The 21850-nt window shown below is 37.6% G+C and overlaps 1 protein-coding gene across 1 annotated transcript in view; it reads left to right on the plus strand.

Moving 5' to 3' along the window:
- Positions 1-21850, plus strand: part of FBXL13 (F-box and leucine rich repeat protein 13) — a 188044-nt gene that overhangs the window by 15677 nt on the left and 150517 nt on the right. Inside the window, exons 2-7 of the mRNA XM_068549800.1 lie at positions 849-952; positions 3462-3552; positions 10617-10684; positions 11807-11961; positions 13118-13227; positions 15814-15981. Of these exons, the coding sequence (XP_068405901.1) occupies positions 849-952; positions 3462-3552; positions 10617-10684; positions 11807-11961; positions 13118-13227; positions 15814-15981 (696 nt within the window). The remainder of the gene's footprint in view (positions 1-848; positions 953-3461; positions 3553-10616; positions 10685-11806; positions 11962-13117; positions 13228-15813; positions 15982-21850) is intronic.

Below are 21850 nucleotides of genomic sequence, written 5' to 3' on the forward strand. Positions count from 1 at the left end.
AAGATAAATTAGGAGTTTGGGATTAGCAGATACAAACTACTATATATAAAAAAGATAAACAGGGCTTCCCTGGTGGCACAGTGGTTGAGAATCCGCCTACCAATGCAGGGGACACAGGTTCGAGCCCTGGTCTGGGAAGATCCCACATGCCGCGGAGCAACTGGGCCCGTGAGCCACAACTACTGAGCCTGCGCGTCTGGAGCCTGTGCTCTGCAACAAGAGAGGCCGCGAATAGTGAGAGGCCCACGCACCGTGATGAAGAGTGGCCCCCGCTCGCCGCAACTAGAGAAAGCCCTCGCACAGAAACGAAGACCCAACACAGCCAAAAATAAATAAATAAATTTATTAAAAAAAAAAAAAGATAAACAACAAGGTCCTAATGTATAGCACAGGGAATTATATTCAATATCCTATAATAAACCATAATGAAAAAGAATATATCTATATCTATATCTATATCTGAATCACTTTTCTGTACACCAGAAACTAACACAATGTTGTAAATCAACTATACTTCAATAAAAAAGGAGTTTCTCATATTTAAAAATGGTAGAAACCATTGATCTAAGGTAATCACAACTATTTCTTCAATTGGACTGTAAAGTACTACTCACATAATGCAAAACACTGTGCAACAACTCGCCATTTACAATGGAATTTTTTTTAAGAGTAAAGGTAAACTGCATGTTGCTCTGGTTATTTGGTAACATTGAATAAATACAGAGGGGTATCTATAAAGCACATTTAGTTTAAAAACTGTCACATTATTTGACTTTGTCTGACAGACAGTCTCTTGCTTAGTAAGAACATGCAAAGCCAGAAACACTGATTCCATTTCATTTTCCCAGGCTCTGTTATGTGGTCTACTTGTTACATGTCCTGAGGATCCCCTGAGGTATTTAGAGGAAATGATCACTGCTGTAATGGAAAATGGTCTTGAAAGTCTTCTCTGGTAAGTACTGTTTTGATTTACGGTAGGAAGGTATTTTATTTTGAAGGTAAAACACTCATTGTATACTATCAAAAAAGGTCTTGCTAATGAATGTTTCCAATCTTAAGGTTGTCAAAGAATCCCTCCATAGGCTTTTTATATATATATATATATATATATATAAAATCATCGTGATTGTTTATTGAGCTAGGACATTTAGTTACCCCAAGTAGTTTTCAGTCTGTTATTTTTTTTTTTTAATAAATTTATTTATTTATTTATTTTTGGCTGCGTTGGGTCTTCGTTGCGGAGAGCCGGGGGTATTCTTCCTTGTGGTGTGCAGGCTTCTCATTGCGGTGGCTTCTCTTCTTGCGGAGCACGGGCTCTAGGCGTGCGGGCTTCAGTAGTTGTGGCTCGCGGGCTCTAGGGCACAGGCTCAGTAGTTGTGGCGCATGGGCTTAGCTGTTCCGCGGCATGTGGGATCTTCCTGGACCAGGGATCTAACCTGTGACCCCTGCATTGGCAGGCAGATTCTTAACCACTGTGCCACCAGGGAAGTCCCCCTCCATAGGTTTTTTTTTTTTAACATCTTTATTGGAGTATAATTGCTTTACAATGGTGTGTTAGTTTCTGCTTTATAACAAAGTGAATCAGCTATACATATACATATATCCCCATATCTCCTCCCTCTTGCATCTCCCTCCCACCCTCCCTATCCCACCCCTCTAGGTGGTCACAAAGCACGGAGCTGATCTCCCTGTGCTATGCGGCTGTTTCCAACTAGCTATCTATTTTACATTTGGTAGTATATATAAGTCCATGCCACTCTCTCACTTTGTGCCAGCTTACCCTTCCCCCTCCCCGTGTCCTCAAGTCCATTCTCTACGTCTGTGTCTTTATTCCTGTCCTGCCCCTAGGTTCTTCAGAACCATTTTTTTTAACATCTTTATTGGCATATAATTGCTTTACAACGGTGTGTTAGTTTCTGCTTTATAACAAAGTGAATCAGTTATACATATACATATGTTCCCATATCTCTTCCCTCTTGCATCTCCCTCCCTCCCACCCTCCCAATCCCACCCCTCTAGGTGGTCATAAAGCACAGAGCTGATCTCCCTGTGCTATGTGGTTGCTTCCCACTGGCTATCTATTTTACGTTTGGTAGTGTATATATGTCCATGCCACTCTCTCACTTTGTCACATCTTACCCTTCCCCCTCCCCATATCCTCAAGTCCATTCTCTAGTAGGTCTGTGTCTTTATTCCCGTCTTGCCACTAGGTTCTTCATGACCTTTTTTTCCCCTTAGATTCCATATATATGTGTTAGCATACTGTATTTGTTTTTCTCTTTCTGACTTACTTCACTCTGTATGACAGACTCTAACTCCATCCACCTCACTACAAATAACTCCATTTTGTTTCTTTTTATGTCTGAGTAATAGTCCATTGTATATATGTGCCACATCTTCTTTATCCATTCATCCGATGATGGACACTTAGGTTGCTTCCATGTCCTGGCTATTGTAAATAGAGCTGCAATGAACATTGTGGTACATGGCTCTTTTTGAATTATGGTTTTCTCAGGGTATATGCCCAGTAGTGGGATTGCTGGGTCATATGGTAGTTCTATTTTTAGTTTTTTAAGGAACCTCCATACTGTTCTCCATAGTGGCTGTATCAATATACATTCCCACCAACAGTGCAAGAGTGTTCCCTTTTCTCCACACCCTCTCCAGCATTTATTGTTTCTAGATTTTTTGATGATGGCCATTCTGACCGGTGTGAGATGATATCTCATTGTAGTTTTGATTTTCATTTCTCTAATGATTAATGATGTTGAGCATTCTTTCATGTGTTTGTTGGCAATCTGTATATCTTCTTTGGAGAAATGTCTATTTAGGTCTTCTGCCCATTTTTGGATTGGGTTGTTTGTTTTTTTGTTATTGAGCTGCATGAGCTGCTTGTAAATTTTGGAGATTAATCCTTTGTCAGTTGCTTCATTTGCAAATATTTTCTCCCATTCTGAGGGTTGTCTTTTGGTCTTGTTTATGGTTTCCTTTGCTGTGCAAAAGCTTTTAAGTTTCATTAGGTCCCATTTGTTTATTTTTGTTTTTATATACATTTCTCTAGGAGCTGGGTCAAAAAGGATCTTGCTGTGATTTATGTCATAGAGTGTTCTGCCTATCCATAGGCTTTTAAGTCCCCCAAACTTCAATAGGAACAATTTCTCCACTGGTTCTTAAGTTAGAAACATAGCACACTCTCATCAACAACGTGTGCTCATAGGGCAGTTTATTTCAAGTTGAGGATGAGGACAAGGAGGTCATGCCTTCTTGGGGAGCACTGCGGAATCTTGAGGGGGAGTAGTTTGAAAAAGCCCTCCAGGTGATTCTGACATGCCTCTCCCAAGGGGAAGTGTTTTTCCTTCCCTTCCCTTCCCCTCCACCCATTAAAATCACTGATTTAATTATGGAACTAATTACTATGAAATGAAATTAATGTTTGACTGCATTTTATGATTTTATTAAAGGGATATGTGCATTGATCCATCAATGAAACCCAAAATTCGGAGACTGTCGGAAACTTACATGGAACAACTTTTTGGACTGGATGATCAGCTGGTAAGTATTATTAACCAAACATTCTACATATACATCTTAAGTTTGGATGGAAGCTCTCAAAAAGATTTTAGATTTCATGAGAGGTGTGAGGTCACACTGTTTTTGAAATTGGGGGCACTCAGAAACGTGAAGGAACATCACATACACATATACAAACACCCCACCCCACTCCCCTACACACATATGCACAAAGCCACACTCATAGTAACCTCCCCAAATTTCCAAGAAGCATTTGGACAGGCAGTTATTCTTCCTCTTTCTGACAAAATCTTTCTACTAAATTTCCCCCTTTCTCCTTCTCCTCCTCTCTTGTATCTTTACAATGACAAAAATAGCATTATGGAAAGCTTTAAAGGAGGATATTTTCTTTCCGTTCTAATCTACTTCCTCTGTATTCCACGCCCCCTCCATTCTCTCTGCCATCCGCCTGGGAATTATGCTCACAAAGATATGGCCGAAACATTAATGAGACCTAACTTAAAAACCAGACCAAGTTAATGAAAGGAACAACCAGCTCCAACAGCTGGTTTTAATTCTGTAAAGAGGGCAAGGAAATAATTCAGAATATGGAGACTTTCAGAACAAAGACTGTGCACCTGAGAGAAGCTAAAATAGCAAAAGGCACGTGGGGAGAGAAAGAGCAACACGAATTAGATGTGTGTGGGACCATGCGTGATACCTCTAGATCCCAGGCTGGTGTCTCAGTGAGCACAGGCAGGGCTAGTTGCTGGTGACGTCAGGCACTGAAAAGTAGAATCAAAGCCATGGTCACGGTGGGTGCTGAGAGCCAGGAACAATCTGAAGCATCATTTAGAAGGATGGGTGGAGAGTAACACCAGATCCTAATCAGTGATCTACAACAGAGAGACAGAAATAGAGGGATGGGATATTTCTGCCAAGCCTGGGATGATTCAGATGCACCAATACACTGGGAAGAACCCATATGTTTGATCATAGTTGATCTGCATCATGGTGTGTGGGTGTCTTAATGACTTTATCAACCACAGAATTTTGATCCACTATGGAGTGCAGATATCTGCAAACTGTGTTCTTGGAGGTGTTTGGGGGCAACCTCAGGAGCTGGGGAGAGAAGACCCAGGGGATGGGATTCTTGGTCCTCCCCTCCTCACCCCTTATCCTCTAGAATATTACTGCACTGAGTATAATGTCACATGAAAAACGCTTGAAAACCATTGCTATAAGATCCTAAAATTATTAAAAACCACTGATCTAGAGGGGTAAATATTGTCAATATTTTGAAAATGACCTTATAAAACACAATCAGATTGTGTCCAACGTCTAGCTAGAAGCCTACAGAGAATCTTTAAAAGTTTGCACAGAATTCTAAGAGACACTATAGCTACTTCAAATCTAAAGTTTTATTTGAAAAGGAATTCATAGAGATATTTCGTGACATTAAAAGCACAAAATATTGGAAGCTGATCCAGCTTAAGAAAGGAGTATGACAATTCACCAAGGCATAGAAAGGCTGTCCACTTCATAAGTTAGAATAAACAGAAACTAGATACGACTTTGCAACCTGTAAATCTCTAGGTGCCTAGGATTTCTTAGAGGGCTCAACCTAGGCTGGACAGATAATTCATTTCTCTTTCACCCTCAGAGAAAAATGAAGGTTTTTTTTTTTCCCACAAAGACATAAAACACTTTAACCCTCAATGTTTCTAATATTTTAAATTACAGTATACTAAATAAACATTAGCTTTGCCCCCCCCCCCATTTTTCTTTCGTATACAGTTATAACTGCCAGTCAGAGAGTTTTTAATGTTTTGATAAAATATTTTACAGACCACAAACAATTGTAATTTTCCCCATGGATTATTAAGATTGCTTTGCATGGCTTCAGCGTGCAGTCATTTTTATGGCCTCACGCTATGAAGTCCTCCACAGCAAGGACATGCCTATTTATAAATATGTATTTGTTTCTATTTGTGCAAACAGAGAAGATTGAATACAAGAAACTGTGAGTAAGCCAAACAGTTACAAAAAAAACAAAAAGAGAGGAACTGCTCTCATGACAGTAGACAGAAAGACAGTTTAACTGTGTGTTCCAAGATTAAAGAATCAACCATTGTAAGGAGGAAACTAAATTCACAGACTTGATTCTCATTTCTTAGGAAATGAAATCTCCAGATAGGCCTACTAATTACAAGAAGAAAAGGCATCTGTAACATTAAAAACATCTTTTTATTACAGAAGAATTTAAATATGACTCAAAAGTAGAGAGAATATATAATGATCTCCCCTCATTCAGCTTAAACAATAATCAACATTTTGCCAATCTTGTTAATTATTCTCCCCTCCCCCTTTTTGCTGGAGTATTAGAAAGTAAATCCCAGGAATTGTATTACTTTACCAGTAAATACTTCAGTGTGCATCTTTAAACAACAAATGGTGTTTTTAGAGAACATAGCACAGTGCAATTGTCTATGAAATGTAATGAAATGAGCAATAATTCCTGAATATCATCTAGTGATGATTACATTCAGATATATATAGACTCCACATTCAGTCCATATTTGGGTTTTCCAAATTGCCTTGAAAATGCCTTTTCACATATGGCTCTGTTAAGTTGAAATCCATACAGGGTCCGCATATTACACTTGGTTGTTATGTATCTAATGTCTCTTGTCATCTGCAATAGTTCTCCTTTCTTCTTTTTTCCCACGCCCCTTATTTATTGAAGAAAACAGATCATCTGTCATGTAAAATGTCCTACATTCTCATTTCCTCTAGAATCCTTTCATTTGTTCTGTTTCTTGTATTTCCTGCAAGTTTGCAGTTAGATCTACAAACTCGATATTCAGGTTCTTTTTTCCTTCTTTTTCTCTGATGACAAGAATAATGCAGAGATGTTGGGTTCCTGCTAATGCATTGCATCAGGAGGCACCCATGGTCTGCCTGACATTAACTAATTGCTTATTAGTTTCATCCTACAACACCCATATGGTGGTTTTGCAATAACCATACCACAAGACCACTAACCAAAGAACTATGGAAAGCAGTTTAAGAAAATTATGCAATTCTTTTTGCTTTCAAGATATATATATCTTACCCGGTATTTTCATTAAAATAATACTTTTTTGTGTGTCGATGGTCATCTTTTTTTTCTGATATAATTATGCTTTTTCAATTATTTGTAACATTACATGACAGCAAAAATCAAAACAATAAATGAGGAGTACTCAGAGAAGTATTGCTCCCTTTCCTGCCTCTTTATCTACTCTATTCCATCCCTTTCTCTAGGTAACCAGTTTTAGTAGCTTTTGGTTTATCTCTCCATTGTTTTTTTTTTGAAAAAATATGAGCAAATACATGTATTCCCCGCCCCCTTGACTTCTTACAGAGAAGCAGCAGACTACATATAGCCTTCTGCTTCTTGCTTTTCTCACTCAATATGTCTTGGAGATCACTCCCTTATGCGACTTTTAAAATGATGCTATCAGAGAGAGCACTGCGTAACAAAACTCTAAAATCTAAATGAAAGATGTGGACTTAAAAAGTCTTACTGATATAACAACCAAAGCTTAACTATGAAAAGGAAACTTAACTTTATGAACCCAGGGGCTGGGGTTTTAATAATTTGGGAGAAGCAGACAGATCTTGTGCCCTAAACAAGATAACCACATCCTATATCCTTGCTGGTTTGCAAAAGTAGTCTTTTGAGATTGGGTAGATTACTGTTTCCTGAGGAGGAATCAAAATAAGTGTTACTGTAATCTGGAAGGAATAAAAATAATGAAGTATAGAAATAGTGAAGATACAAACTAGATTCATATTATTTACTTTAGGATAAGTTTAAATATAAAAGAAGTAATAATAGCTAATGATATAGCATTTATGTATGTGTGTCTGCTGTGTATGGCATTTGAGAGTTCTAAGGAACATCTTTGTAAGTTTTTAATTTAGTTTAAGTTGTTTCAGGGACTTTACCTAATGAAATTCGCAATAAACATTTACATGTTTAAGAAAAATTGATTTTTCCAAGTTGTACTGAATTAACTATGTGTTTATTAAACAGAGCTCTAAAATACAAATAGCAGTGAGTGTTTCCCTCCATGCACAAAAGCTCCTTGAGCATTAAATGGTCTGTCAATAATTTGCAGAAGGTCAAAAAATAAGAAAACTACTCAGCATGAAAAATCCAATACTTTTGTCAGGCCATGGTACTGTATGTTAGACTGTGCTCACTTCTGCATTAAAGACATGGTTTCTTTTTACTATTGTTGTTATTACTATTAACTTTAATAGGCTATGAAAAATAAACAATTCAGAGTTGGGAGGGATTTAAATTAATGCATTCAACATAAACTCTTTATAAACTCTTAGTCTGTTCAGGATGCTATAATGAAAATATCATAGACTGGGTGGTTACAAACAAGAGAAATTTATTTCTCACTGTTCTGGAGGCTGGGAAGTCCAAGATCAAGGTGCTGGCAGATTTGATGTCTTGAGAGCCTGCTTCCTGGTTCATAAACTGCCATCTTCTTGCTATACTCTTACACGGCAGAAGGGGAGATGGAACTCTCTGGGGTCTCTTTTTGTTTATTTATTTATTTATTTTATTTTTGGCTGCGTTGGGTCTTCATTGTTGCATGTGGGCTTTCTCTAGATGCGGCGGGCAGGGGCTACTCTTCATTGTGGTGCGTGGGCTTCTCATTTCCATGGCTTCTCTTGTTGCGGAGCATGGGCTCTAGGCGCGTGGGCTTCAGTAGTTGTGGTGCGTGGGCTCAGTAGTTGTGGTGCACAGGCTCTAGAGCGCAGGCTCAGTAGTAGTGACACATGGGCTTAATTGCTCCACGGCATGTGGGATCTTCCCAGACCAGGGCTCGAACCCGTGTCCCCTGAATTGGCAGGCAGATTCTTAACCACTGTGCCACCAGGGAAGCCCATCTGTGGTCTCTTTTTTAAAGGCACTAATCTCATTCATGAGCGCTCCACCCTCATGACCTAATCATCTCCAAAAGGCCCCACCTCCAAAAACCATCACACTGGGGATTAGGTTTCAGCAGATGAATTTTGGGGAACACAAACATTCAATCTATAGCAAACTCCATACTATTTTGCTAGCATTATTCTAGAATGATACTATATGGGATATTAATAAAGCTCACGAATGAAATAAAGGCATGGTGCTTTAAAATATGGTAAGATATGTTAAGACAATTAATATACAATATCTTGTTTCAAGGATTAACTGAGCAAAAAAAGGAATTGCCCACCAGAAGAAAAATTATAATACACCAGAAACCAAAAATTATAATCTGAAGTTAATGATTAACTTATACTATACTAGGTACATCAAATATTATAGAAGTAAAACCTTTTTTCTATAGGTACTATTTAAATACATCCATTTTCTCATATATAATAAAGTGAGTATCTTACAAAGTTAAAAATTAATGGGGGGATTTCCCTGGTGGCACAGTGGTTAAGAATCTGCCTGCCAATACAGGGGACACTGGTTTGATCCCTGGTCCGGGAAGATCCCACATGCTGTGGAGCAACTAAGCCCGTGCACCACAACTACTGAGCCTGCACTCTAGAGCCTGCAAGCCACAACTACTGAGTCCACGCACCTAGAGCCTGTGCTCCACAACAAGAGAAGCCACCGCAATGAGAAGCCCACGCACCGCAACGAAGAGTAGCCCCCGCTCTCCACAACTAGAGAAAATGCTCAGCAATGAAGACCCATCACAGCCAAAAAGAAAAGTAATGGGACCCATTACTACTGACATTAAAGAGCCATATATTCGGTATCTGTTTGTAAGTTAGCATTAATGATTTGTAATGGTATTTCATTATCTTTTCATTTATTACAAAATTTCCCCAGGTCTCACCATCCTGCGATAGTAACAGTGTTGATAGTAGTATCCCAAATTTCACTGCTTCTAGCCCCTATCTTCATAACACAGGAGGCTGGTTTCTCCTTAAAATTCCAACCAATTGCTTCTGGGAATCTCAAAGCTGTCCTGTGTGAATTCAAGAAATCCAAGTGTCTCTGTCCCAAACCTGTGAAGCCATCTGAAGGTGGAGGCTTAGTGCTGCTGCTGTTGCCTTCCTAAGAGCTTTGATGTCCAACTGAGGTGGAGTAAAGATACCTATATTACGTTAACCTACTGTTAATATAATACTATCTTTACTCTTAAAGAATGTACAGAAGGTACAGATGATTTCAGCAATCCTCAGTGAGCCATTCCCACATTAATGTGTGTAATTGTGAATAACTGCAAGTGATATCTGCATCTCTTTCAGCATATTCCACAGTTTAGACTTTTAATTTATATAGTTTTCCTATTCCTGCTTGGCAAGTGAGGCATTCTTGTATTTTTTTTAACAGAGAATCTCATTTTCTACTCTTTTTTTTTTTTTTTTTTGAGTTTGGGCTCATCCCCTAATTTTATTTATTTATTTTTATTTTTATTTAAAAATTTTTATTGGAGTATAGTTGATTTACAATGTTGTGTTAGTTTCCGGTGTACAGCAAAGTGGATTAGTTATACATATACATATATCTGCTCTTTTTTAGATTCTTTTCCCACATAGGCCATTACAGAGTATTGAGTAGAGTTCCCTGTGCTGTACAGTAGGTCCTTATTAGTTATCTATTTTATATATAGTAGTGTGTATATGTCAATCCCAATCTCCCAATTTATCCCTCCCTCATTTTCTACCCTTGAGAAGGCAAAATCATTCAGCTTAATAGTGATCAGCCAACCCACAACTATCAATATTTCCTATCAATATACTTGATAATAATAATGCCATAGTACTTACCTGAAAATGCTTTAAAGTAAGTGCAATATAATGGGAAAATTTTAAGCTGTGATTTTAACTTTAAAAAAAATGGGTAATAGGTATACACAATAAAATTCCAGAATATATAAATGGTATATAGTTCTTCTAGTCTGTTTCTGTCTCCCTACTGCCTTATTCTACTTCCCAAATGCAACCATCGCTCTCATTCTCTTGTACATCTTCCAGAGGTAGCCTGTGCATTCCATTTATTTCTAATGCTTGTTATTTCATTTCTTTCTTTATTTTAGGTGACTCCAGAATTAATGATAAAAGCATGTACTTTTTATACTGGACATTTACTGAAGGCCCACTTTTAGTAAGAACATGATTTTTATACACTATTTCTTCTTCTTTGTGTTCTTATTCTTGACATTCTCCATGTGAAGAACAGCTCACTTTTGGCCAGTTGTGCTGATTTTACCTGTTTAATCTTTTTAAAAAATTAATTAATTAATGTGTTTATTTTTGGCTGCATTGGGTCTTCGTTGCTGCGGGCGGGCTTTCTCTAGTTGCAGCGAGCGGGGGCTACTCTTTGTTGCGGTGCACGTGCTTCTCATTGCGGTGGCTTCTCTTGTTGCGGAGCACGGGCTCTAGGGTGCGTGGGCTCAGTAGTTGTAGCGCATGGGCTTAGTTGCTCCACGGCACGTGAGATCTTCCTGGACCAGGGCTCGAACCCGTGTCCCCCTGCATTGGCAGGCGGATTCTTAACCACTGCGCCACCACACGGAAGTCCCTACCTATTTAATCTTGTTTCCACCATTTTGTAGTATATATTTCTTTTATATTTAATTGGTTTTTACTTAGTTAAAAGATGTTCTTTACTTCTTTGAGGTGTCACTTTTTTTTTTTTAATAGAACTTCAAAATTGAAAGTATAGGTCCACAATCCGCTATCTGAAGCCCTTGGAGACAACATGTTTTGGAATCTAGATTCCCTTTCTAAGAAAAAATATTAGAAAGGAAATCTCTGCACATACTGTGTACCGTATAACATTCAGTGGTGTCTGGAATGGCATGCTGGAACCAAACATATCTGAATATATTAGTATTTCAACAGTAAAACATATATGTATATTCTTACTAAGTAAAATGAAGAAAGACTATGAACAGCTTTGTGTCAGATTCAGAGAGGTTTTGATGCAAAATTAGTTTAGGTCAGGTCTAGCTTTGCCCTTAAATAGGTTATGGAAAAAAAAAAAACTTTTGGATTTCAGAGCTTTCTGGGCTTTAGAAATGTAGACAAGGGAAGTGCAAGCTTAAAGGAAATGCAAGGACTGGCTGTAAATAAAACAATAAAAATAATTTAACAATTTCTTTCATGTTGTGGTTTTTGAGGAGGTAAAGGAAGCCCAGTGTATTTCTTCTTCTCTCTCTCAATTTATTTACTAATGTATTGCCCTAACATCAAAATATTATGTTTCTGTATTTTCTGCTTACAGCACGTGGAGAGAGATAGCAATACCTCCTACAAATGAAGATGACCTTCTGGCTGAAAAAATGGAAAAATCAATAGAATATGACAATTTCAGACTTAAAAAATGTGTATTTCATCACTGGCACTCTTATGTGAAAGGTCGAAAAGAACGACTTAAAGGTAAATCCTTACATAGTAACAATTGGTTTTTTGTTTTCATGTATCCAAAGTGTCAACAAACTTAACAGTTAAACATAATTTGTACTAAAGAATTTTTTATTATTTTTATGTCTAGAGGATTGTCATGAAATGTAAAGCCACTAATTTAAAATATTTAATGAGATTTGTCTCAAAGGGTTTTAGTGTAATAGAAAACAGGCATATTTAAAATAAAATTCTATATGTATTTGTGTGATATATATATACAAGTTTCAATATAAACAGGGATCTACTATTAACTTTTTTACATAATAGAGAGCTGGTATAGATATAGAGAGATAGATATCAAAACTATTTTTTGTAGAGAGCTCTTCATTCTTTATAGATATTTCATTTAATGAATACCTGAGAAAACTTAAAGAAAAATAAGTTTAAGTTTTACTTAAACCCTTGATAGTTGTAATGAGTGGACAGTGCATGTATGTGCTCTTAGGAGCAGGAATAGAGATTTTATCCAGCTCACTAGATACTGATTTGTTTATGGCTGCTGCAAATCAGAGAATCATTTCCTCTTGATTGGCTCCTGTTGGTACCTCAGAGTGGACCCTCTGACGATTTTAACATAAGGGTAGTGGGTCTCTATTTCTGAGAGGAAACAATTATCTAAGGGTGGTGTCCCGAAGGCCTGCCTTAATCATCCTCATTCCGGCCTGGCCACTGTGTTTGGGCTTTGGACCCCTGGTTAAAAAAAAAAAAAAAAAAAAAAAAAAAAAATATATATATATATATATATATATATATATATATATATGGAGCAATCTATTTAATCATAGGGTATTTAACTAAATCAGAATACTACCTCATGACTATTTCTATGAATAAATTTGGAAGTTCTGGTTTCATAAAGAACAGATTTTTTTAAAAAAGAAATGATATATATCTTGACATTTTACTGCATCTATTATATCTTAATTTATAAGGGCAAAGGTGATGTTTACAGGTTAATAAAGTCTCAGGAGTATTATCTACTGCTGTCAAAAGTAATTTCATATGTAATTAAAATAAAAAACTATCAGATGCAACATTGGTTCATATTATAAACATGATAGACTATTAAACACTTTGTTTTTTGAGAGCAGCTTTAACTATATACAGTAATCTAATGCACTTTCTTCAGATACACTACTGCGGGTACAACAGATGTTCCACTGCTACAAGATGATAATTATCCTAAATAAATGGAGGGATAAAGCAAGACATAAGTATAAAAAGAGAGAAGATGAGCTGGTATGGCATATTGGAAACAATTTTTTTAGAAACTGAATTTTGCTGTTACGTTGATGTTGCCTCAGATAATAATGCTGTGTGGAAAACACTAAAGTCCTGAATAATATACTTTTAATGGGGTCCTTGTTCTTTTAACTTAGTAATTTAAATGTCACCTCAGCTGCCCAAAATATTTCCTAAAAAATTTTGTTGTTTCATTTGAACTACGAACATCAAGGAAAAATCTTTTTAACATTTTGTTTAAATTTATTGATAAAGACACCAAGATTTTTTGTTTAAGCAAGTGTTTAGGTGGATATAGATGTCTAAAGTGGAAGAGAAACTGTTTGATATGATTATAACAGAGAAATAAATGATAAAGACTAAATTTATTCTTTTCTAGATAAGATTAAATTGCTACTTATTCTTTTTCAACATTCAATTTAATAAATTATAATCTTAATACTAAATTATTTTTTAAACTACTAAATTGCTAAATTTAAAGGATCATCTTAACTGGGACACCCATTAGGAATTAAATCAATCAAAAAAGAGGATCCAAGCAAACTCCTCCAAACTTAAAAGTATCTCTAGTTTGCTTTAGCTATCAGTACAGTATATTATCATTTAATGTTGTTTTAGAATATTCATAGTAACTACTAGGAACAGACATAGAAACATGCTGGAATTTATTTTAGTTACATTATTTAGTAGGTAATGTTTTATTAATATTCTTTGAAATACAAAGTTGGGATAAATAGGAAAGAGAAAAATAGGAAGAAATTAACCCCCCTGTTTTATGGTTGCCCTGTGGAGGGGAAGATCAATGCCTCTCACCCCAGATTGGTTCAGATATTGACACTGACGATACTACGTATGTACCAAGAGAGTAAGAAAAGATTTATTACTCACATAATGCTTGAAACAGTGCTAGAGTCTGCGGAGGAGACTGAGACGCATAAAGCATTGATCATTCTTGCTCTCTAGAAGTTTATCATCCCCTGGTATTGAACTGGTGTTCTTACCGGATGTCCTCTAGCACCTGCCTTTTGTGGACTACATTTTCAACGTTGCCAGTTAAACGGTTGCACTTTGGGTACCACTGTTTTAGTCTGGTCATTCTGTGTTTTCCACCACTTTTTTTTTTTTTTTTAATTTTTTTTTAATTAATTAATTTATTTATTTTTTATTTTATGGCTGTGTTGGGTCTTCGTTTCTATGCGAGGGCCTTCTCCAGCTGTGGCAAGCGGGGGCCACTCCTCACCACGGTGCGCGGGCCTCTCACTATTGCGGCCTCTCTTGTTGCGGAGCACAGGCTCCAGACGCGCAGGCTCAGTAGTTGTGGCTCACGGGCCCAGCTGCTCCGCGGCATGTGGGATCCTCCCAGACCAGGGCTCGAACCCGTGTCCCCTGCATTGGCAGGCAGATTCTCAACCACTGCGCCACCAGGGTAGCCCCATTCCACCACTTCTTGTACTAAGCTAATGTTTTGACCTGGCCCCTAGCCTGGTCATTGATTGTCTAATGGTGAAAAGGTAACTGTGTATGACCAGGCTGCCCCTTTTACATCCCCTTAAACTGAACGTCCCTGAGAGCAGGCAGTATTGTTCTCTTAACCATCCCCATACACTGAGCATAATGTTTTGTAGTAGTTGATATATATTAATATATATGATAATAATATCCTCAATATAGATATGTATTAAATAGTTAGAGAAAATGTTTTCTTTTAGCCATGTGATATCTTGGCCTAACAATATTACTAGGCCAGTATTCACTAGGGTGGAGTGAGGATGGCAGGTGTCTGCTGGGAGGAGAGGCAGGGAACACTTGTATGTGCTAGCTCTCCACTGTGTGTTTTTCCTTAGGCTCTAATATATCCATATATTACACCAAAATTGTGTGTGTGTGTGTGTGTGTGTGTTTGTATGGGTACAACACTTATTTACCCTTTGGGTGTTTTCTTGATTATGCAGTTTTAAGGAATGTATTGAAAGTTAAAATGGGGACTTCCTGTAATGATAGATTAGGCAATTCTCCAAATTCTTTCCTTCTGACTGTCTCTTTTTTTTAAAATAATTTTTTATTTATTTATTTTTATTTTTAATTTATTTTTTTCATCTTTGGCTGCACCATGTGGCTTGTGGGATCTTAGTTCCCCGACCAGGGATTGAACCCAGGCTCTGGGCAGTGAGAGCACAGAGTCCTAAGCAGTGGACCACCGGGGAATTCCCCTAACTCTCCTTCTGTACCTCCATGCTAACCCTCACCCTTCCATGCCCCACATACCAGTTCTGGCATTACCAGAACTTTGACTCTCTGGGATTCAGCTTCCTCATCTCTAAAAGAGAAGGCTGGACCACATCTTCAAGGTGACTGCCTATGCCAATGTTGTATGACAACTGGTGGAAATGATCTAAAATGGTGGTTCAGAGACTACACATTATTACACATGCTCTGGACAATGATAATTTATATAATGACAACGATGATAATAAATAATGTTTAATTGGTGCTATGATTGTATCAAGCATTGTGTTTTACATGTATCATCTCATTTAATCCTTACAAGAGTTCCACGGAATTTGTAAATTATTTTCATGGCAGATGTTAAAGCATGAACTTCAATTAAAAAAATGGAGAAGCAAGTTAAAACTCAGAGTAAATTCTAAAGAAGAATACATTTCTCCTGAACGAAATATGTCTGAAGTCTTTCTTGTAGGTGAGATTCCTGAATTTGACGTTTCACAGTTACCCAAAAGAACAGTATTACAGGTTCGTATGAATTCATATGTCTTAACTTAGTTATTTTCACAACGTTTGTTTAAAGAGTGGTTTTATGAACTTTGCATGAATGATGGAAGCCATATTTTGAAGAAAAATATTTTTTACAACTAGCTTTGGGCTATTTCATTTTTTGGAAGTCATCAATTTGGATGGCTGTAAATTGTTATAACAATCAAAAATGAAGAAATTAAAGCTATAGTAAATAAGAATGAAAGGAATGTCTTTCTTTCCTTCCTCCTTCAAGCATATATTTTCATTTAAGGTACAACAGATTTTAGATAACCCAATGCTTAGCTTCTAATCTCTAATCCCTAATCGTTTAATCTTAACGTTATACCTACACTCCAGAATGTAAATGGGGCTTGTCATACTGTACCTTTCAGCTAGTTAAAATATTTATGCCTATCATCTTTCTTCCATAGATCATGGGTTCATAACAACAAGAATCATGTATCTATAACTTACAACTCATTGAACTGATCTCTGAAATATAAGCCATCATTCCAACTACTGGTTATATTCTTTCCTATTTTGATAAATAAGCAATTTCTACTTTGTGGAACTACCTGATAAATGGTGGAAGGGTTGTAAAATATCGTCTTATTCTGGTTGATGGCAGATTTACATCATAAAATTCCATGTATTAAATCCATCCTTCTAAATGTAGAGACTTGAGCTCAAGTTATTTTGGGAAAAAAGATATCTATACCTATATTTATATCTAATCTTGCACTTTATGTATGGTATAGAGTTAGGATGAGGACACTTTTGTCCACTGTTTCCTCTTTATAAATTGCCTGCTCATCTCTTGCTTGTTTTTAAATTGGAATTCTTATAATTTTCTTACAGATCATAATAGCTCTTTATGTACTGGTAATATTCACCCTTTGCCTGGAATGTATTTGAGATTTTTTTCCCCTACACTTGATGCTTGCTTTCAATTTTGTCCATGGAGTCTTTTTATTTATTTATTTATTTATTTATTTTTGGCTGTGTTGGGTCTTCGTTTCCGTGCGAGGGCTTTCTCTAGTTGCGGCAAGCGGGGGCCACTCTTCATCGCGGTGCGCGGGTCTCTCACCATCGCGGCCTCTCTTGTTGCGGAGCACAGGCTCCAGACGCGCAGGCTCAGTAATTGTGGCTCATGGGCCCAGTTGCTCCACGGCATGTGGGATCCTCCCAGACCAGGGCTCGAACCCGTGTCCCCTGCATTAGCAGGCAGATTCTCAACCACTGCGCCACCAGGGAAGCCCCCATAGAGTCTTTTGATGAGAGGAATTTTAAAGCTTTAAGTAACAGAGTCTATTACTGTTGCCCTAATTATTTCTCTTTTTGTGTCACGTTAATATGTCATTCTTAGCTATTTTTCTAAGCCATATCACACTCCTTCCTACACTTATGCAGCTGCTTTTTGTCTTTGAACTCCTATGTTTTGACTGTTTCTTTATTTACATTGTAAGCAGCTGCAGTTTTAATTTATTGTACATTATGCCTTAGAATAATTTTTTATCCCTTTACATATGATGTAAGAACCTAACAAGAGTATGCTTTCATTCCCCCCCTCCTGTGCTTCATGCTATTATTGCCATGCATTTTATTTCTATGTATCTATAAACCCTATATTAGAATTTATTTTTGCTTTAAACAGTCAATTGTATTTTATTCAGCATTATTTTTCATTTTTAACAATCTCAAACAGAAAAGTTGCAAGTACGACACAAAGAATATTTTTTCCTGAACAAGTTGAGAGTAAGTTGCTGACATGATGCCTTATCACCCCTAAATATTATTGGTATATTTACTATAAACAAGGGCATCCTCTTACAGTCAGCCATCAAAATCCTCGGACCTAATTTGGGTATCCCCAGTTGTCCAAATAATGTAAAAGGATGCAGTCCAGAATCACACAGAACAGTTGATTATCATGGCCCTTCCTCTCCTTTAGTCTGCCTTTCTTTAATTTTCATTCCCTTGACATGAAGATCAGGCCAGGTTTACTGTAGAAGATCTCTTAATTTGAGCTTGTTTTATGTTTCCTCAAGAATAGATTCAGGTTCTGCATTTTTGCTGGAAATACCACAGGCATCATGCTGTGCTCTTCTCACTGCATCCTATCAGTGGCACAGGATTTGGATTTGCCCAGGATTGGTGATTTCATGGTGGCTGCTTGTTGAAAGTGGTGTCTGCTAGGCTTCTCCACTATTCAGTTGCCCCCTTTGTAATGGATGTGCATTTCGTGGGTAGGTACTTTACAATTATATAAATATACTCATTCCTCATCAAACTCATGGTTTTCTATTTCATTCAATGGGTTATAATCCATTACTATCACTATTTATTTTGGTGCTCAAATTGTTCCAGATTCAGTGGGAGTCCTTTCAGGTTGCCTTCTCTGTCCCTTTGATGTGTAACTATCATCCTCTGAGCACTTCCTTACTTTATAGCACAGCATGATGTCCCAGGCTCCTCTTGTACTTTCCGTGCTCCACCCTGGATAGGTCATTTCTCTAGGACTCTTTGAATCCTTTTTAATGGAGAATTGTACATAGGAACCAAGATTTGAACTCTATCTGTGTTCATCACCATTGAAGTGTTGCTTCTCCCATGCCTTCTCAGTAGACAGAGCTAAAGACTGTAAGTAGGAACACACATATACATATTTCCCCCCATATCTATGTACCTCTATATACCTAAAAAACCTAAACTAAACCTAAACTGTATGTGGATACTTCCAGGTCCAATTTAGCACCACAGGGCTCATACTAGTCTTCTCCTTTTACATATCTGCAGCGTCCTTCTCCAACAGTGAGAATCCCAGCTCTCATTATTCTTCATGTATTTACTTATTTGATCACTCCTGTGTGTAAGCAGTCACACACATGGCTGCCACTGTTCCCTCCCTGTGTGGATACCTTCCTCATCCTGCTCAGGCTTTGACATCCCTTGCCACGCAGAGGCCCTCCTCATACTGCTTGGGCTCTGACATCCTATGCCAGTTGCTTTTCCTCCTATGTAGTTGCCTTTCTAACTTTGTTTGGGCTAACACACCCTGCACTGAGTACCTTCCTATGTAGATGCCCTCCTTACCCTACTCAGGCTCTGACGCTCCATGCATGGGCTCCCCCTCTTTGGGGATGCCCACCTTATACTGAATAGGCTCTGTCACCACATGCCACCCTCCTCCCCCAGTAGAGCCACTCTCCACATCCCACTTAGCTCCTGGTATCTTATACAGGGTTTCACTTCCTTGGTTCCCCCTCCTTGTCCTGCTCAGGTTCTGCCATTCCACAGTGGCTGCCCCTCCTTAGGGACTTCCTCCTCATTCCTTGCAGACTTCAACGTCTTACATTATACTTCTATGTGGACGAATGCCCTTCTCAGTCTGGTTGTTCTCTGTCTGTCTGTGCTGGGCAGATGTCCTCTTCTTGGGCTCCATCTACTTCGGGCTCCAATATCCCACAGTGAGCCATGCTTCCTCATTTGTCTTCCTTTTTCCACTTGGGGACACCCTCCTCACCTGTTTTGTGCAAGGAAGGCTGCTCCACTGAGTGGATGCTCCCCTTTATGCAACCTAGTTCTGATGCCCTGTTCTGGGCCAACAGAGCCCCCTCTGCGCCCCTTACCCTGGCATGGATGCCTGCTTTGGTTGGACCAATCTAATGGCTTTAGGACTGAATTGTATTGAAAGAAGAAAGTGAAAGGGTAGTGGAAGGGATTCATTATCTTTTTTTTTTATAAATTTATTTTATTTATTTTATTTTTGTCTGGGTTGTGTCTTCGTTGCTGTGTACGGGCTTTCTCTAGTTGTGGAGAGCGGGGGCTACTCTTTGTTGAGGTGCGTGGGCTTCTCAATGTGGTGGCTTCTCTTGTTGTGGAGCATGGGCTCTAGGCAAGCAGCCTTCAGTAGTTGTGGCTCGTGGGCTCTACAGTGCAGGCTCAGTAGTTGTGGCGCACAGGCTTAGTTGCTCCGCGGCATGTGGGATCTTCCCGGACCAGGGCTCGAACCCGTGTCCCCTGCACTGGCAGGTGGATTCTTAATCACTGAGCCACCAGGGAAGCCCAGGGTTCATTATCTTTTAAAGAAGTTAAAAACTCAGAAAAAAGTATTTTCTATTTTTCCACAAATTGGTTGATTCTGGTCTTCTTTCTTTTGGTTTAGATTTGAGTTTTCATCTGGAACTATTTTCCTTCAGCATGAAGAACCTCCTTTAACATTTCTTGAAGAACAGGTTTGTCTGTTGGTGCTTAATTTTCTCAACTTGTATTTCTCTAAGAAAGTCTTTATTTTTACTCTGTTTCTGAGAGAGATTTTCTCTAGACATTGACTTCTAGACTGACAGGTTTTTAAAAATTTCATTCATTCCATTTAAAAGATGTCATTCCATTGTCTCCTGGATTGCATTATTTTAAATGAGATATCAGTGGAATATTTTTTTTCTTCCTTTGTATGTATGTGTCTTTTTCTTTCTTGTTGCTTTGAAGATTTTTCTTTTTATTACTGAATCTTTAGCAATTTGATTTTGATATGCCTTGTAGTTTTCTTTGTGTTTATCCTTCTTGGAATTCATTGAACTCTTGGATATACATGTTTATATTTTTCAGCAAATTTGGAAAGTTTTCAGCCATTATTTCTTCAAATATTTTTCTGTCTTCTTCCTCTTTCTGGAACAACGATTGCACATATATTAAACAACTTAATATTGTCCCACATTTCATTGAGTTCCTGTTCATTTTTTAAGCCTTTTCTTTCTTTCTGTGCTTCATTTTGAATAGTGTTTATTGCTATGTCTTCAAGTTCAGCACAGTAAATATGCAACTGTCTTTGAAAAGCCATTAACTTCTGTTTAATTACTCACCAAAACTGGCAAAAAAAAAAGGCACCAACAATTTGCATAATAGATAGCCTGCAACATACTGCTGAATTTTGTAAGTAGGATGAACTTAGCATATTTTAAAATTCTTACTAGCTTTTGTTAACCTCCTTTTTTCTTCAACTACTTTAAAAGGGGATAAAAATGCATGTAGTCAATCCTGAGTTTAGAAACATCTCAGAAAGGAGGAAGGGCACAGAGAGGAAGGGCACAATAAATGATAACTTCCTCATAACGTACAGCAAGAAAGTCATTGGTCGTTAGTGGCATTTGCCTAGTTTTATAGTAGGGCTTTTTTTGTTTTTATTGTTGACTGCCTCCCTCCAAAATAATTAAACAGTGTTTGTTTAGGGGAAAAAAAAATCAGTGTCTAATCTGCTATTAAGCCATTCCAGTGAATTTTTTCGCTATAGATGTTGTATTCATCTCTAGAAGTTTTATTTGGTTCATTTTAAAAATCTCCACTTCTCTCTCATTTTTCTTTGAAAATCCTTGAGCATTTTTATAATAGCTGTTTTAAAGAACTTGTGTACTAGTTTTATTATCCCTGTAATTTCTCTGTGTGTTTACATTCTAAATTTTTCTCTTGGTTATGTGTTGTGTCAGATTTTCCTTCTTTACAGATATAGTAATTTTTTTATTATATGCTGGATGTTTAGTAAGTTACATTGTTGAGTATATTATGTTGTTATTTTTAAGAAGTGTTGAATTTGGTTTTTGTAGTCAGTTAACTTACTTGAAGATAAGCGTCATCTTTTCTCAGCTTATACTTAAGCTTTGTTAAGGAAAGACTAGAATAACTTATACTCTAGGCTAGTTTTTCCTTACTCCTATCATGTGACCTTCCTGGGTCTTTACTGAATGCCCCAAGTGTTCTGTGGCATGCCTGTACTCTGATTTGTCTCAATCTGTAAATTTTCCAATCCCGTACGAACTATAGTAGTTGTTCTGCTTACAGATTCCCTGCAGATGTTTTGTCCCCAGTAGTC

This window comes from Eschrichtius robustus, chromosome 8, assembly GCF_028021215.1.
Source record: "Eschrichtius robustus isolate mEscRob2 chromosome 8, mEscRob2.pri, whole genome shotgun sequence".
NCBI lineage: Eukaryota > Metazoa > Chordata > Mammalia > Artiodactyla > Eschrichtiidae > Eschrichtius > Eschrichtius robustus.